At 27.2% G+C, this 18527-nt stretch overlaps 1 protein-coding gene across 1 annotated transcript; it reads right to left on the bottom strand.

The window, feature by feature from the left end:
* Window positions 1-239: 239 nt before the first annotated feature.
* Window positions 240-18454, bottom strand: LOC113374357 (cohesin subunit SA-1-like). The gene is made up of 21 exons (XM_026614452.1): window positions 18245-18454; window positions 17007-17141; window positions 16771-16865; window positions 16505-16674; window positions 15889-16062; window positions 15055-15259; window positions 14609-14834; window positions 13913-14036; window positions 13582-13760; window positions 12939-13161; window positions 11977-12198; window positions 11636-11818; window positions 11348-11560; window positions 11086-11253; window positions 9553-9738; window positions 9308-9467; window positions 8968-9098; window positions 7490-7669; window positions 7218-7426; window positions 498-658; window positions 240-423 (listed from the first exon to the last, which is right to left on the bottom strand). The coding sequence occupies exons 2-21, from the start codon at window positions 17117-17119 to the stop codon at window positions 359-361; spliced, it is 3387 nt and encodes a 1128-aa protein (XP_026470237.1). The 5' UTR covers window positions 17120-17141; window positions 18245-18454; the 3' UTR covers window positions 240-358.
* Between the last annotated feature and the right edge of the window lie 73 nt (window positions 18455-18527).

Raw genomic sequence — 18527 nt, 5'->3', positions numbered from 1 at the left:
TTGATATGCATATATATTAATAGTTTATACTTCTTTTTTAGCCATATCACTGAAAAGACTATAGTCATTTGATATACCTTTATCAAAAACTTGTAGGTTTCTTGAAGTTTTCAAATCGTTCAAATTGTCGCTTTCCCTATGAAGTGCAGTAAATATGCAGTACTTTTAAAACAAATTTTAAACAAAGTATTATTAAAAGATACTCATTTTAGTTTTTAACTCATGTACCCATAGTGCATCTTTACATAAATCTAGCATATAAACGTTATAATACGAAACATATATTTAAAATTATCGATATTTTGTTTTAAATATATAAACATAATTGGAAGAATACAAATACATTATATATAAAAATTCAAGGATATTCGTTATCAGAGTCCATATTTTCACCATCTGCCTCTTCATCTTCATCGGCATGACCTAAAAATATTTTAAGATTATTGAAAGGGACTAATATTTTTGACTTACTTGATTCATAGCAATTTTCATATTACTTATATCCTTTTTCCTGCGTGTGTATGCTCTTTTTGATGTCACAGGTGCAGCATCAGTTTCTCCATGCAGTAATGAGTTACGATATATGAATAATGGTTGCCATTCATCAGTACGACTTGAAGGCATCCCGTCATTGATGCGGCGTTCCAAAAATGATAATCTTCATAAAAGATAGATTTGAATTAACGTTTTATTCCAATGCTTCCAAATGTGCTGATTAGTCTACGCACAAAATATTATTTTTTTCGGCATCTTTTACAGTTACAACTTACACATATTTCATGATATCTTGATCAAATGATGAGATAAGAAGTTATAAAAATTGGTAAATGCATTTTTTTTTTAAAAGTTAAATTTTTTTTAAAGATCTATATATAAATACAAGAGTAATGCCAATTTTAAATAGAAATTAAAATATAGGTATATATATATATATATATATATATATATATATATCTTATATATAAAATCCTTCTGTACGGGTGTAAGTCAAAATACTCTTCCTAAACGATTATTTGGATTTTGATAAATCTTTCTGAAGTTTGTCAAGGGAATTTTTTAGGATGTAAATGATTATAAAAATAAAGTAATATTGTAGAAATAAATGGAACTAGTTGGTATTGGTATTTTGCCTTGAGGCAAGTTACATGAACTTCCCGATTTGTGTAAATAATCGACTTAATCCATGATAGATAAATTAATTTATGAGTAGTTAAAAGTATTCGAAGTGGATTTATTACACATTATTAAAAATCTAACACGTTAACCCGGTCGGAATATTTTTTAAAAGCAAATTTTCAAAAATCAATGATTTTTATAATTGAGCCAGTTTTTGTAGGACTTTAATTGTTTAGCATGTTTATTAATACCAAGTACTCTATCGTTATACCAAGTAAATCGTCTAATCTTAATTTTAACAAATATCAAAAAAACTACTCATTTTCCAAATTTTGATGAATTTTTAAAATTAAACTACTTGTCGTAAGGTCGTTTCAGTAAGTCCTATAAGACCATGATAAATATCGCCAAAAAAAGTTCCATGAAAATCGTCTTAAATTTTTTTTTCAACAGTTAATTACAAGAAAACGGCTCGGTAGATTTTTCACCTAAAACTAATCAGTGTCATTCCCAACTAATATCTTTTGAACAGTTTTTGAATTTTTAAAATCGATTTGGTAGTATGAGCTCAAATGTGGACGAAAAGTTTAACACTTTTTTCCAAATTACAAAGTAACGGCTCGGCCGATCGTCGCACAAAACTGAGCAACAATAATCCTCATCGAGATACATCAAATGGTTTTTAAATTTCTGAAATCGGTTCAGGCGTTTTTGAGCAAACGTCGATGAAAGTTCTAATTTTGACAAATGCCAAAAAAACCATACTAATTTTTGTAAACTTTGAAGAATTTTTAAAGCTAAACGAGTTGTAGTAGGGCCGTAATATTTTAATATGATCTAGAAGACTATGGTATCTACCGTCGAAAGAATAATCATAAAAATCGTCGATGTCTTTTTTTATTATTACAAGAAAACAGCCCGGCCGATCTCTACCAAAAACTAATCAGCACGATTCCCAACCAATATCTTTCGAACGGTTTTTGAGTTTTCAAAATCTATTCAGAATTGCGGGCTAAAACGTAGATGAAATTTTTTTCCTTTTCTGCGATTTATAATGAAACGGCTTGGGCGATCGTCGCACAAAACTGACAAACAATAGTCCTCATCGAGTTACATCGAATGGCTTTTAAATTTTTGAAATCGGTCCAGCCGTTTTTGAGAAAACGTCGATTTACGGCAAAAAATCTGTTCACACACATACATACTTTTTCCAAATTTGGTCTCATTCGATTCAGAATGGCTTGAAACGTCGAGAAAACATAAAATCAGCGAATCGGATTTTTTTATGAAAACAAACCTCCTTCGGGAAGTTAAAAACGATATGTCATTGTTTGACATTGAAAATATTTGAGACATTGTTTGGCATTGAAAACAAATGAGAACCGTCATCTGCCAAAAATTTCAATTCCCTTATGAGCCTAGACAATATTAGAATAAGAAAAATGTAATGTCTACACTATTATTGTCGAAAATCAGCTGAGATGTGCCAGAAATTAGAATAGGATACAGTATTTGTGTGGCAGATAAAATTATATAATTCAGTTTGACATATAATTTTTTTAAACTTATGCATGTCGTATTTTGCCTTACTTTACTAAATTATTTCACAATACAAAAAAATAAATTTACTTATTCAAAAAATTATTTAGAATATGAAATATTTAGTCAGTTGATTGTAGATTGAATGATACACATATGAACGGACTTGACAAATTAATTCACTTAGAATATGAAATAAAGTAATAATCAGGGCCGATCCTACCTTGAATGCAATGCATGCGAAAAATGCGAGCGCACGCCTTAGGGGGCGCAAAGACAAGATTCGGATATGAAATTTTTAATATAGTAAGCAAGTAAAATGCTAGAAAAAGAATAGCATGCGGGCGCTGAGGACACCAAGAGCCTCCCTACTTATAATGTATATTTTATTATTACTAAGAAAAATGTAATTTAGATATTATAATTAATATATTAATAACCAGTTAAAATATGGCACAAGATTATAAAAATTACAGGCAACATTATTGGAGCAATAATTTTGAGTGAAAAAATCCAAAGTAATATTGTACTTTTACCGCGGATACTATATTAATATTTTCTGAATTTGTCATACCATTTAAAAGACTTCAATTTTTATTTAAGGCATTTCTACATTTGACATCGCTCATATTAATGCATTTTGGTGTGAAGAGTATTTTAAAAAACAATAATAATTATTTTTAGGTAAACCGCAAATTTTGGTATAGGAAGCGTAAATATTAGTATAGGATATTACAAAATTGTAGGCATGACTACAAGACAACATCTGTCGGGTCATCTAGTATATATATATATATATATATATATATATATATATATATATATGTGTTAATTTTTTTTATAATTTTGATGTTGAAATATGTGAGATTCAGTCTTCAGGGCAATACATCAATTAAAAAATTTGTATGACTTTAAAACATTTTTATTTTTTCCATACGTTTTGACACATTGTTTTGTGTCATCTTCAGTGGACTCTAGTTTGAAGGAACAGATAGAAATTATTAATTAAAACTAATATATAAGAAGTAATATGGTATGAACTTACATGTAATTGAATTAATCCTAATTATTTCATAATTAGAAATGTTCACAATACACAATAAAACCAATTCTTGTCACTTTAAATTGAACAATATATAATATTTATTTTATTTTCAATATATAAATTGTGAGGCCACTTGTATTGGCGAAACTGGACAACATCTAAAAAAACGTCTTAGACAACACTATAACAACTCCAAAAATAAAAATCAAAATCAAACAATGATAACTGACCACATCCAAAGTTTCAATCATATTTTCAATTTTGATGTTGCCACAATTTTATATCACGAGTCGAATACATCGCAGAGACGCTTTTCAGAATCATTTTTCATACACCTTTTTAAAAATAGCATTAACAAAAGATTGGATACTTCTTCACTGTGTGAGAATTACCAAGTAGTTTTAAACAATGTCTCGAAATTCGTACCTTTAAAATAATTACCTATCCTGATCGACGTTTTAATTATATTAATTTTAATGTTAATTTTTCTTTTTCTTTTAATTTTTATCTCAATTCTACCAACTATGTCCACCCTCACAATTGTCATATTTTTATATTCTACTATATGTACCCTCCTCGCGTTGTCAAACCTTAAATTCTCTGGTCAGTTCGTGTGCCTTGTACCTAGCTTTTAACACGTGGTACGCACATTGATGTACATTTAGGCTTCACTCTTGCATCGGAACACAGAATAGCGGGATGTACTGTACAATTTCATAAAAAACTCATTCGAAAATTTATATATTGTTCAATTTAAAGTGACAAGAATTGGTTTTATTGTGCATTGTGAATATTTATAATTTTCATGTAAGTTCATACCATATCATTTCTTATATATTATTTTTAATTAATAATTTCTATCTGTTCCTTCAAACTAGAGTCCACTGAAGATGACACAAAACAATGTGTTGAAACGTATGGAAAAAATAAAAATGTATTAAAGTCATACAAATTTTTTAATTAATGTATTGCCCTGAAGACTGAATCTCATATATATATATATATATATATATATATATATATATATATACACCTAAGTCTGTTTTTACACGGTAGATTGGTTCCAGAAGAAGCCGTGTAGAAAAAAAACGTGTAAAAAAAGACATTGATCTTATACAAAAATGGGTGATTTGTTCCTAATCTCTAAAACCTATTAAAATTAGTGAAAAACAAGAATTTTTAGGGTATTCCCCTAAATTAGTGCTATTCACATTTGCTTTGACCAGTAAAAATTGTTTGTACGCGCTAAAGGGGAATTCAATATGTATCAAGGTCGACAAAACTTTTATCATATATATATATATATATCATATATATATATATATATTGAATTCAATATGTATCAAGGTCGCTAAAGGGGAATTCAATATGTATCAAGGTCGACAAAACTTTTATCATATATATATATATATATATATATATATATATATATATATATATATATCATATATATATATATATATATATATATATATATATATATATCATATATATAATATATATATATATATATATTATATATATATATATATATATATATATTTTGTAGAGTTTCGAAACAAGAATCCAAAAATAATACAAAATAAAAAACAAGAAAAGTTTTTAAAAAAACAATTTCTTTATTTAATTATTTGTTTATTGTCGACGTTTCGGAACTAGGTACGTTCCATCTTCAGGACATCTGTCAAGAAACATGATCTTGATGAGATTTTAGCAAACAATATGTTTAGGAAAAGAAAATAGATTTTTCTTAAATAATGAATTAATTGCAAAAAAAATATAATAATGTACAAAAATATGATAATATGTTCAAAATGAAAATGATAAAAATGATAAAAATAAATGAGTGGATTATCAGAACAGGATATTAAACATAATAGAAAATTTTTTGAAAGTTATGGAAATTTTTTAAGAAAAGGTTAATGACAAAGTTGAATTAATTACCTGTATGTTTGAATATTTGTTAGCACTTTTTCACTAAACAAGCTTTTTTAACAAAAATGAATTTGTGAGTTAATTTTCCGCCGAATAATTAGATTTTGTAAATCAAAATTACTAAAAGATTTGTCTTTTTAAAATTATTATTTGAAAACACAAATAATATTGTTCTCTGGATGTTGTTCGATTGGCTTTCGAAAATTAACTAATTGAAACTGGTGTGTCCTTTGTAACACGTGTAAACACTTAAACGAGACATGTGAGATTGTATGTGTGTGTTTTTATATGTTAGGGTGTGAATACTTAAATTGTTGATCTTAAAAGGAAGTCGATATTAATTGTTTGTCAAAAAGTGTAAAAAATTTAAATATGAATCATGTAATAGGTTGTGATCTGATCTAATGTTGACACTGTTAGAAACATTTATGAGAATGAGACAACTCTCCGCGAATAACCTTCTAAAGATGCAACTTTCATGATATAAAATCTTTGGAGTGAAATTAAATGAATGGGCGTTTTCTATAGAGTGTTGTACTAGGGTTCTTTTGAAATTTTTTTGTTTATGGTGGACCACACTTAGTTCATGTTGTCTCATTCTCTTGTGTACATATTGGGAGGTTTGTCCAATATATTGAAAAGCACAGTCATTACAAGAAACAGAATATACTACATTAGTATTGAGATTGGATGGGGTAGGGGATTTAATGTTCGTAAAGAATTGGTTGAAGGAGTGTAAGGATGAGCCTGATACTAAAATGTTTTCTTCTAACAAAATTTTGGCAAAATAATAACATAAATCTTCAACGTATGGTATGCTGCAGTAAATAAGATTGGTGTTTTTGATGTTAGTACTGGTATTGGGAGAATTAATTTGTGTTTTTGAAAAAGTTCGTCTTTTTTGAATAACTGAATGAATGAGATTTTCGAAACTCTACAAAATATACACAAATCCAAGACTCTATACCATTCAATATATATATATATATATATATATATATGATGAAAGTTTTGTCGACGTTGATACATATTTATAATATTTTTGCAGCCCAACCGTCGAATTAAAAAAAAAGGTTAAATAACAAAATTATTTATTCCATTAAACATTTCGACACTTGATGTGTGTCATCATTCAGTAATCTAAAAAAACATTTAACATAAATACACAGATGAAGATAAATATAAATATATAAAAGGAGGAAATTATACATACCAAACCAGGAAAAACAGGAAACATTAATTATGATGTAAAATTGATTGAGCACTAAATTTGTGTAAAATAATAAAATACTATTAATTAACAAACGAGAAATAGGAGGAGCACATATTGCCCTCCTATATTTATGTTAATGGTAGCCTAGTATTGTGTGCACTGTTCAAGGTTAAAAGTACAGGCAATGCACATGTAATGAGAGTGGAAGAGAGTTGCGAGAACGAAAGGGGTAAGAAAAACAGAGAAGAAATATAATGAATGAAAGATTCTAAAACTGTATTGAATTACTTTTCATGAAATTAATGATTACTTTGTAGAATATATATATATATATATATATATATATATATATATAATCATATGACTTACACAACTCTTTTATCCTGCTTTAGCAACTTATTAGTAAACTCGTTCAAAATCTCCAAGAAAGGCAAACGCGAAGGTGCTCTTGTGGGGTCATCGCACTCGTCGACTGCGGTTACACTGAACAATATACCACTTCTATGCAAAGCAGTAACAGCTTCACGATTTTTCACAGCATCCAAGCCAAAAGATAAAGCAAAACGTTTTGCTAACTCCTAAGGTTTATAAATTTATTAATCACTAACTAGTATAAGTATTATTAAACAGGAATACTTTACTTTCAACTCTGCAAATTCCTCTGTATTTCTGGGAACCTTAACACCAGCCGGCACATTCATTTGCAAATCCTTGAACAATCCGGTTAAACTCAAACTCATGGTCATTGCACAATTTACTTTGTTAATCTCACGTGCTTTGCCTAAAGTTGATTTGATAATATCACCATAATCATTGTAGCACTGAAAAAAATTAATTTATTTTAGTTTATTAAGTATATTTAGTTTATTCATATTTTATTAATTAACTATTAATATTAATTATATATTCAAATATAATTCTTATAATGTAAGAATGTATTTTAGATACTGAACTATTCGGGAGAATGATTCAACTAATTTAAATAGTTGAAATACCACTTAATTCTTATTGACGATGCTCTGATGGTATTAGTTATTATTAAGAACTGATCTAGACATTAGGAATATACAAAAAAAATTAAGTTTAAGTTAAATGACTATATAGAGACACAAAACTATTGTGTATATAAAGATCTCGATAACATACCAATTCATTTACCTAGTTATTGGGTTTACTGCCAATAGTTCATTTTCATTTTAAAAACTTTCAAAATTTTTGTCATATTTTTCTAACATACGATTTTACCACATATTGCAAACCTTTGCATATCTTGGACTTCAATACTAATAAACAAACCTTCGAATATAATGATAAACATTATTATTTATAAACTATAATGTTTGATTTTTTTGGACTGGCAGAAAAATTAATCGAAATTATTTTTTTAAACAACAGTTCAAAAACTATTAGTAAAATTTAGAATTATTGAGATTTTTTGTATATTTGAACAGTTTCCAATACTAATAAGCAAACCTTCAAATATAATGCTAAACATTATTATTTATAAACTATAATATTTGATTTTTTTGGACTGGCAGAAAAATTAATCGAAATTATTTTTTTAAACAACAATCAAAAAACTATTAGTAAAATTTAGATTTATTTAGATTTTTTGGATATTGAACAGTTTCCAATATTTTATAATATGATTGAAATAATTTGCTGGTTTCAAATTTGTATCGATAATATTTCTTTATAAGCTAGTAAGTTGTACCAATTGGTTCTAAAGTGCAATTAGTGTTAAAAATATTATAGCAATTGACAAAAATATATTTAGTATTTTTATAATTAAGCCATTTCTCATAGATCTATAATATTTTAAGAGTTTTGTTTGGACAATCAACTATAATCTGTTATCGTGCAAAATTTCCTAAAAATTAAGGTCTGGCAAACTACCAGGCAATATAACATTTACTGTTATAAAATCATTAAATAATAATTAAAAATAAATTTTTGAATACCCTTGGCATTAGTAACAAAATATCAGAAAACCATGTATTGCTAAATATATATAAATATTATTAAGCAAGATTATGAAGAATTGTGTAAATGCTTAAGAAAATGGTAAAAATTATAAAAATAACAACAAATATCAATATGTATTTGTCTATTATATTACCTTAACATAGTGCTTAAACACATCTGCAGCAGCTTGAGTTGGTATAATATTATATACTATGAGTTTGCAAAATGCTGCTAAAAAGTTGCGACGTTTGTGCAGCTCTTCGATTCGTCCCTCGTCATGCCCTTCTGTAATCATAATGCAATATCAGCTGAAGTGTTTAATTTAGGTATCTAGATGTTTTATTTCATAACAAACTTCCAAAATAATAATAACAACATTAGTTGATATGCTGATAATAAATACGAGTTAAAATATAATGCAACATGTATTTGGGCCAGCTTTATCAGCATGCAAAATGGTGCTGCATGATGTAGAGTTCATAATAATATTTTACCTTCATGATGTTGTATGAAGACATAGTTCTGTACAAAATCATTTAATATTGTCTGTGTTTCTGCACATGGAATGTACACCAGAGGATGCATCATCTCCTTCGGGTGGACAGCTAATTGTTCAGAAAACATAATGGCTAAATCACAAATAGAAGAATATGCCTAAAAATGCAAGTATTTATAAGTTTGAATTATTATTGTGTTATTTAAATGTTATCATAAAAATAAAAGTTCTTTTTCAACTTACAGCTTCACGTAAATCATTATCATTTACATTAGTCATAATTTGCTTGCAAACATGTATATATTGATCTAATCTAGATCTTAGAGTTTGGATTGAAGACGCACAATCAACAGGATCAGTGTTTGTTTCAATAGTAGCTAAATCCCAAATCAAGGAAAAGTAACATGCTTCTATACAGTATTTCAAAGCCTAAAATATAATTATTAAGACATATTTATAAAAATATTTAGTTGAATTAATTAAATAAATTTAATATATCTTATTTGTCTTAGAAATATGAAATTTCTAAGTGTATCATTTTAATTTAAGATCATTGTAAAGCATAAGGTCAACTGGAACAAGGTATTATTTGATTAACCCTTATCAGTAGCTTACAACTGATCGAGATGATAGCAATAAAAATTTCAAAAGTAGTTAAAATAATAAGTATAATATATGGGTCATTCTTTTACAAATCGTACGGATTTTGGTAAAAAAAAATTGTGACATTTTAGAATTAGCTGAAATTTTTATATTATTATTCCTCAGTAACAAAATTGTAAAATATTTTAGTTAAAAATAGTACTTGAACTCATTTAATACGCGCGATGCGTCTTTCAAACGGACGCGCGGCGCGACTTGCGCTCGAAAACATTTAATATCTTCCGATGTAACAGCCACCCCATCGAATTGTAAAAATAATTTTGTAGTAGATAAAAAAAGAAACAATATGATTTTTTACGCAATCAATTTAAATTGGGGCGCGCGTATGTAAAACCAATGTAAACAATCAATTGTTATTATTGTTAAAATAATTGCAAAAACATTATTTTTTTAAAATTACTTCTAAGTTGAGTTCATAATGAATATAATAAAAAAAAAAACAATACTGATCTGATCAACACAACTGTAGATAATTAACATAATGCAGAGGAAATTCATAAAAGTTGAGACAATCGGCAATATTTCAATCGTAAATATCAACGAAAAAAAATTTTTGCCGGCAAAATCCTGAAATACGTGTCAAATGATTTTATCTATAATATCTATAAAAAAAATTATAAAATGTCAAGGTATGGTTGGTGTATGGTTTGTAAAAGAATGACCCATATGTAAAAAAGTATTCAAACCATTTTTTTTTAATTAAAAGAGATATTGCATACTTATCGAGACCAGCTACGACTTAGTGAGAATCATGTATGGAAATCTAGCAACAGATAAGGGTTTGTAAATCAATATTAATCAATACTATATGCAATATTAATTATTATTAACTATTAACATGCATTTAACACTTGATGTATAAATTTCTGGGCCTTTTCTTACAAAATTTTTGGGTCTCTAGAATATTTTTGAATACATCATTGATATTTTCCAAAAAAAGTGTCAGGAATATTAAATTGAATTAAAGTCTGTAAGAGAGGCCCAAAAAAGTATTAATAAGTATTTAATTCAAGATCATAGTATTATATTCTAGAAGTAGGTCAAAAACAAGCAATCATTCAACTTAAAATCTAAACATTCACTGGATGTGAAATTTAAACAAATGATAATTACCTCACTAGGTAAACTCTTATCAGTAATGCCATTTTGGCATTCAATTATATCAATTATGATAGATTGCCATAAATTTTTATGGTTAATATTATGGCATGAATACAGAATCGAAATTTTCTTCAAGCTATTCACCACATTAAATGTTTCATCATCATCAGGAGTTTCATCCTGCAATAAATTTTTAGGAGATATTTATTTTTCCATAATCAATCATTCAGAATATAATAAACCATTTGGAAAGGGCATGTGCTTTAATACTAACCCCATTGATAATATTTCTCCAATCATCCATTGCATAATTATATTTATCTACACAATGATCGATAATAATTGATTTTACAACATCACATCTTATTGAAATATGAGTGCCCTCTTTACACAAATATTCTAGAGTTTTACTACAAGTTTCTAGTACTTCGCTTTCAGTATGATTAATTATAATTTCTTGCAATTTTGATAATAATGCTTGCAGATTCTGCAAAAAGTAACATATTAAACTACTGTGAACAATTATACAATGAACAATAATAACAATTAACAATATACTAACATTTTCTAGACGTGATGTTGTGTAGATTCCTAAATCGAAATATTGCGGAATCGATAATAAATTTGTCAGCTTCTCCGAGTCTGCACCGAATCTTAACAAAAGCATAGGAATAGTCCTAATAAAATGCTCGGTTAGTTTTTGTTTGTCATCTAAAACTTGTTTATTTTCTTTTGCACTTAGCGCCTTTAATTAATAAACAGATAATTATTATTTCACAAAAATGCGATTTGCAAACATTTAGAATTTAGAAGTATCACAATTATTAGGTAAATAAATACAAATCAAAAATGAGTAAATGCAAAGATTAAAGTAAAAATAAATACTTTTATTTATAAACTTACCATCTTTCTTGAACTAGACCTTCCCACAGGTGGTTCGCCTGTAGCAGCTTGTCTCACACAACACACCATTATTTCTATCAAACTAGATTCTTGTTTATTATCCAATACTTCTTCTGAAGGCCCTGCGTCTTCTAATAGAAGATCAGTCATACACTCCCAATCTTTCATCATTGGATGACTTTCGATCAAGGAATCTACTAGGTAAGCAGCATGTTCATGAAGCTACATAAGTATACAAAAAAAAGGTATTAAGTATTGAGCAAATAATTGTACAGCAGTTGGATAGAAAATATTAATAATACACATTCAAATGACTATATGGAACAATTACTTGAATAAGCCAATATTTTGATCAGTTCAAGTGATAATCAATTGTTCCAATTAGAAACTAGTTATTAATAATATAGTAATCAGTTTAATTAATTGTCAAAAATCATCAGCAGTAGGTAACAATCACTAGAACAAGGGGCAATTATTTTATTACCTTAAATGGTAATTGATCCAATTCGAATCTAGTTAAATAATATAATAATCATAATAAAATAATTAATGATAAGTTAACTATTTAATAATATAAAAATAAATAATAGTAATATAATAATCATTTTAATTAATTAGCAAAACTAAATGTTATATAGGTTTACTTAAAAGTAAAAATGCCATATAAAATAAGCATGCCCAAAAACAAAAATTATTAAGCAAGCAGTTTACTGTAGTTTTATTAAATAAATTTCATTAGCATATATAGACTTTGCGAGTGATTTATTTCAAATAAGCTATTAAATAGTTTCTGCGGCAGAAGATAAAACTTTGCTTTATTACCAAAGTTTATTAGTTATAAAAGTAAATACAATAGAATGAATTAAAGATTATAGGCTTTAAAATATTATATTAAAGTTAAGAATATAATAAAAAAAAATCCAATATATATCTAGTCGACAATGATTAATAATCATTATTACCTCAGATTCAATGAAAAACTGCACAAGATCTCTAATTAAAGGTGTATTTGGTAAACGTTTTTTACCACGTTTTGATCTAAGTTCAGTTGCACTTTCTTCATCTAAACGAAATAGATGTTCATTTAAAAATTCACCAGCTGCTTGTGCTACAGCTCGATGTGATGAATATACTAATTCGTATACATGCTCACTATCTTTATCAGTCAAAATATCATTTTGAGTTCTAAAATAATAGAAAAGGATCAGTTATTATGTATGCATAATTTTGTTTCAAGTAAAAATGCACAAGCTAGATATTTTCAAATAATTTGCCATGGCAACTTATATATGAGAATAAATGAAATATATCATCCATTATGAAACTTAAGAATTGTTCCAAATTGGAATTTTGAATATCCTAGGATACATATTGATTTAAGGATAGTTTAAAAACTAAAACATATCCTATGACATCTTATATAAACTCTAGAAGATAATATCAATTAATAATATGTTTATGAAGAAAATTATCATTCTACTAATTCATTCCCAAGGTGGCAAATGAGAACAAGAGTTAGCACATTGAAAATTGACTATTATTAATATCCAAACTTTCAACTTTATTAATTTCTTATATGAATTATTAATTAATTATATTACTTACTTGAAAATACTAATAACAAGCTTCACTGCATGGACAGCAACCTCATATTCTTTGTCAAGAGTCATGGCAACTATTCTATCTTTAAATTTACTTGTGAACAGTTCAAGCTTTCCTTTTAACTCTTCAGTAGCATATAAAGGTAATAAAGCCTGTAGACATTTCAAACGCACTTCTCCAACCTAACATTAAAAACAAATATTAAACATATTTTAAGACAAATCAAATTTGTTGATAACAATTTATTTATGACTCAAATGCATTTATGATAATCACCTTTTTGCATTTTTCAGTGTATTACAATTTAATCAAAAAACATAACATATATAATTACTTTGTCATGGAGAGTCCAACCAATGTATTTCAAATAAGAATCATCCAAGAAGTTGGAATGGAACTTCTGCATCCATACACCAATTTCTGCCATACATATGGAACGAATCTCTGGCAAAGTATCTCTGTCAAAAATTCAATTGATTAGATTACATAGACGAATAAATTTAAGATTAAATTAATATTCATAAATATATCTCAAAATACACAACCTAGATATCAAATGCATCTCAAAAGCAGTGACAATAATAAAATCTATTACTTGCTGTAAATTACAATTAGTCGTACATTCATTTAACATTCACAATGGGAGTGTAAGTATAAAAAAAACATGAAAATTAATTACATAAAAATAAGTAAAAGTGACAAAAAATAATAATCTTACAAAAACCTTGTTATTATTTGACATTTTTAGAAGTAATTCACAGAACGTAAGAAGTAAACACATATACTCAATCTATACATACAGAACAAAATATCTATATCATAGATATGTAGTTCAAGCATGTCTACATGAAACTTATCATTCCGTACAAAAAAAGCTAAAAAGTATCAAAAAAAGAATCACAAAAATTTGTATGACATTTATAACATAATTTTATAATGTACTTACAAAAACACTTTAGCAAAACTATCACTAAACTATTACACAATACAAGTAATTAATTAACAATAAGAATTGGCTCAAAAAGCTTACCTGTATCTATGAACAAAAACACATTTGAACATATACGTAAGCATATTTTTTATTTCATCCATATTTTCCAGCAATTCTGTCCTTTTTTGCATAAGAGACTCCAGACGATCTGTTGCACGCTTGTCCCTAGCTTTCAGGCGTTCAGCCTCATACTGACGAAGTGAATTATCACAATTTACAGAAACAAGTAATGCGACATCCACCAGTGCAGTCATTAACTTCATAGCTGTATATTAATAAAAATCATTATAGATAAATGACAAAGGGAAATTTCTTTCAGAATATTCTTGATGATACAAAAAATTCTTAGAGCTAGAGCAACTATGTGATTGCCGATGTATATCCTATGTGTGATTTTAAAAAACAATTTTTTACAAACTAGGACACTTTAATTGACACCTCACAAATTGTGAAGTTTATTTACATAGAAAATCAGTATGTCATACCTGCTAATGTTGCAGTATGTCGAAAGGCTCGAACTTGTGAATCTGATAATCCAGTCAACATTGATATAACATTATCCATCAAAAATTGATCATAAATAATAGAATATTGACATTGCTTTACAAGAGTTTGAACAAAGTCACAAAAATTTTGCCGAAACTTTTTCCATGCTTGTCCTGTCATTATTAAAGGATATTCACCACTTTCCTTCAGAAATAAAGAATAAACAAATTATTATATTCATTATATATGTAATATCTTACACAAAAAAAAAAAACATTTAAACCTACCTAATGCATATTATATTTATTTTTCTTTCATAAAACATTTTTTTAAAATTTATTTTATAAATTTTTGATATAAAATTCACTTTCAATAAAAAATAATAAATAATAAAATTCAAAAATAAATAATTAAACATACATAGGGGAATCAAAAAGAGAACACAAAAATCAATCACACAACACAAAGTTTGACTTATAATTAGAGAAGAATTATAATTTGGTAAATTAAAAATTAGACTTTAGGCAAAATGGGATATAATAAGCTTCTAAAAGCTTAAACCGGAAGCAAACATTGAATATTTTATGGCAGAAGACTTCTTAATTATTTCTTACACTGTGCTATCAGCGTAGTGATTAATTATCAATAATTACTTCAAACATTATAAAATATTTCAGTTTAAATAAAGCATTTCAGCATAAAATTTAATTTGTATGAGAATTACTTGCATTTTTCATGTAAATGATTACAGAGTGAACTAACATTAACCAATTATTTCATGTTTCATGAAACATTAAATAAAAATTTATTTTATCTGTGAATTATTAAAGTACCTCATCGAATTCTTCTGTCATTTTTCTAATAATAGCTGCATGTTCCATTTCACTTTGCATTTGTGGTGTTATTCGTCCTTTACATCCACTTGCATTGATAAAGAATTGAATAAGTGATATTAATGCCGTGTCACGATTTTGTCTGTATGTTCCAATCCAATCATCCACAATAGACTTAAAGGTAAATATAGTTTAATAATAAAATAAAAAAACTTTCACACCTACTGACTATCAATTTAAAAATTGAAGAAATAAGCAATAAAATAAGTATTGAAATAACAAAAAAAAATTAAACTCGAATGCAGTTAATATTCTTCATAAACTAGCTGAAAAGTAATATTAATAGTAATATTAAAAGTAGTAATAATATTTCTGGTTACTATATAATAATGTACTATATAAGTGATTAATTTATTTACTTATACCCTGCTTTATAAATAAAAATTTTTAATATCTTTGTTTACAGGCCACAATATTTTTAAACCCAAAAGCACTAAATAATCCATCATAAATTAGCTGCAAAAAATATTAGCAGTATCACTCACAGTTGGTAATCTCTAATATAAAAAAAATCTTATTTCTGACAAGGTAAAAAATATTTAATAATGCAACTTACGGCCATTGGTGCTTTACTGTTTCTTAAAACAAAATAAAGACTTTTGTCATCAACTGAATGATGTTCATGAAGTGGTTTACGCCCTGGTTTTCTTTTTCGCGTTGGTGGGGTTGTAGGAACTGAATCAGGAGGAATCATTCTCGTGCTCACAGGAGGAACATACTGAACACCTGAATATTAAGTAAATAATGTATAAGCCCATTAGCGTTTTTAGTGTTTTTCTTCAAAGTACATATAATCGAAAAATAAATTTGATTATAAATTACCTCTGGCACGAGCTCGTGTCATTCGTTTCATAGGAGATGGCGGACTTTCCATTTCAGATTGTGAACTAGGCTCTGATACACCCAGCTCATGATCTCTAAACATTAAATACTGGTTAACAATGTGTGACAATATACTAATATTAAAATTAAAAAAATATGATTGGAAATTAAACAATATATTAAAAATTCAGGGTACTAGCAATCGTCAAGAAAATAGCTGTAACAATGAAACTCACTCTGCGCTGTTTGAATGATAATCAACAGAAGGAGTTGCTGGGGTTTCAGGATTCTCATACTCCGGAGGAATGGGGTCATCCATTCGGATGCGCTTTCCGCCTCGCCGATGCATTTTGATCAATTATGTTTTTTATCTGTAAAAGATTTGTTTTTTAATTTTTAAGTACTTGCTAGAAGAATTAAAGCTCTACATTATAGAATCTAGAACCTAATAACATATTTTTGAAAATAATCATAAAACTAGTAAAAGGTGTAGAAATCACAGAACAATAGGTAGAATAATGCTACATCAGAATATACAATCATTATAGTATAAAGAAAATTATTTTAATATTAATAGGCCTAATAATGATTCTTCTATAACATAATATTAATAACATAAATAACTTCTTTTAATAGAAAAATAACTAAATAACTTCAATATAGATTTTGAAAACGTTTATAGGATTGAATTCTATTTTGGAGTGGTGAAGTAAATTATAATATGGTATTAAACAATAACAATAATAACAATAACATATTTTGATAATGAATTTGCAGATTGGATTGGTGTGTGCTATTGGATTGGTGAAAGGTGTTTGTTAGTATAGCTGATCATATTCACTCATTTTCTTATTTTTTTGGGAAAAGTCTCTAATTGCAAAATACACTTTTTTTCCTCGTCTATTATGTAACCTTGTTTACTAAAATCATGTTTTATCATTCTGCTTCTCTTGAAACTTTAGCCTTTAGTAATATCAATACTTTCTTTTGATACTGACCAATTTGTTGAAGAATTGATGATATATTTCCAGATTTCCTATTATTTCATTTTTATGTTTTAGCGACACAACTCCCGCAGCTATTAATTATTCATGCACTATTGCGCAAACAGTATTATGTTATACAAACAAGCCATTTGTCCTATCGATCTATATACGTCTGGAAGTTGTCTTATGATGCTACTTTTAAGAAACATTTGTGAATTCACTAAATAATGTTCGGCTAGTCATTCATTTATTACATGAGCAAGTCTATTAACATTAAACAATGCTATTTGCCCTTTTATTACATGTAATCTGAACATAGCATAAAACTATGCCAAAAAGTACGGCATGAATATTTTTCATAAACTCTGTGATTTTTATTTTATGTATTACTTTTAAAATTTCATACACATATTTCAACACAAGAATTACTAAAAAAAAATCATTGCACTCTAATGTGACATCACTTAATAACCTAAACTGTTTATTACCTGCACTTTGTCAAATATAATTCTGTTAAACCTTCTTAATATAATTTATAGTTCGAGGAATCAGCATAAAGTCATTTCACATCCGTGCAATTAGGCAAAAACATTAAATTCTTCAAGTTTCTAAATATCTAGATGTTTGCTAAAATGATTTTAGCGCCTAAATTTCATAGCTAATGTAGCAGATATCAGATACACACTTTGGAAAAACTCCTATACTACAAATTATTCACAAATCTAAAACACATTTAAAACTTTAAAACATAAGTATAAAATGAAAAAAAAA

Source organism: Ctenocephalides felis, unplaced genomic scaffold (genome assembly GCF_003426905.1).
Source record: "Ctenocephalides felis isolate EL2017-DRISC unplaced genomic scaffold, ASM342690v1 CF-g0.4_SCAFFOLD_01740, whole genome shotgun sequence".
NCBI classification, from domain to species: Eukaryota; Metazoa; Arthropoda; class Insecta; order Siphonaptera; family Pulicidae; genus Ctenocephalides; species Ctenocephalides felis.
This window is presented reverse-complemented; position numbering and strand designations above follow the sequence as displayed.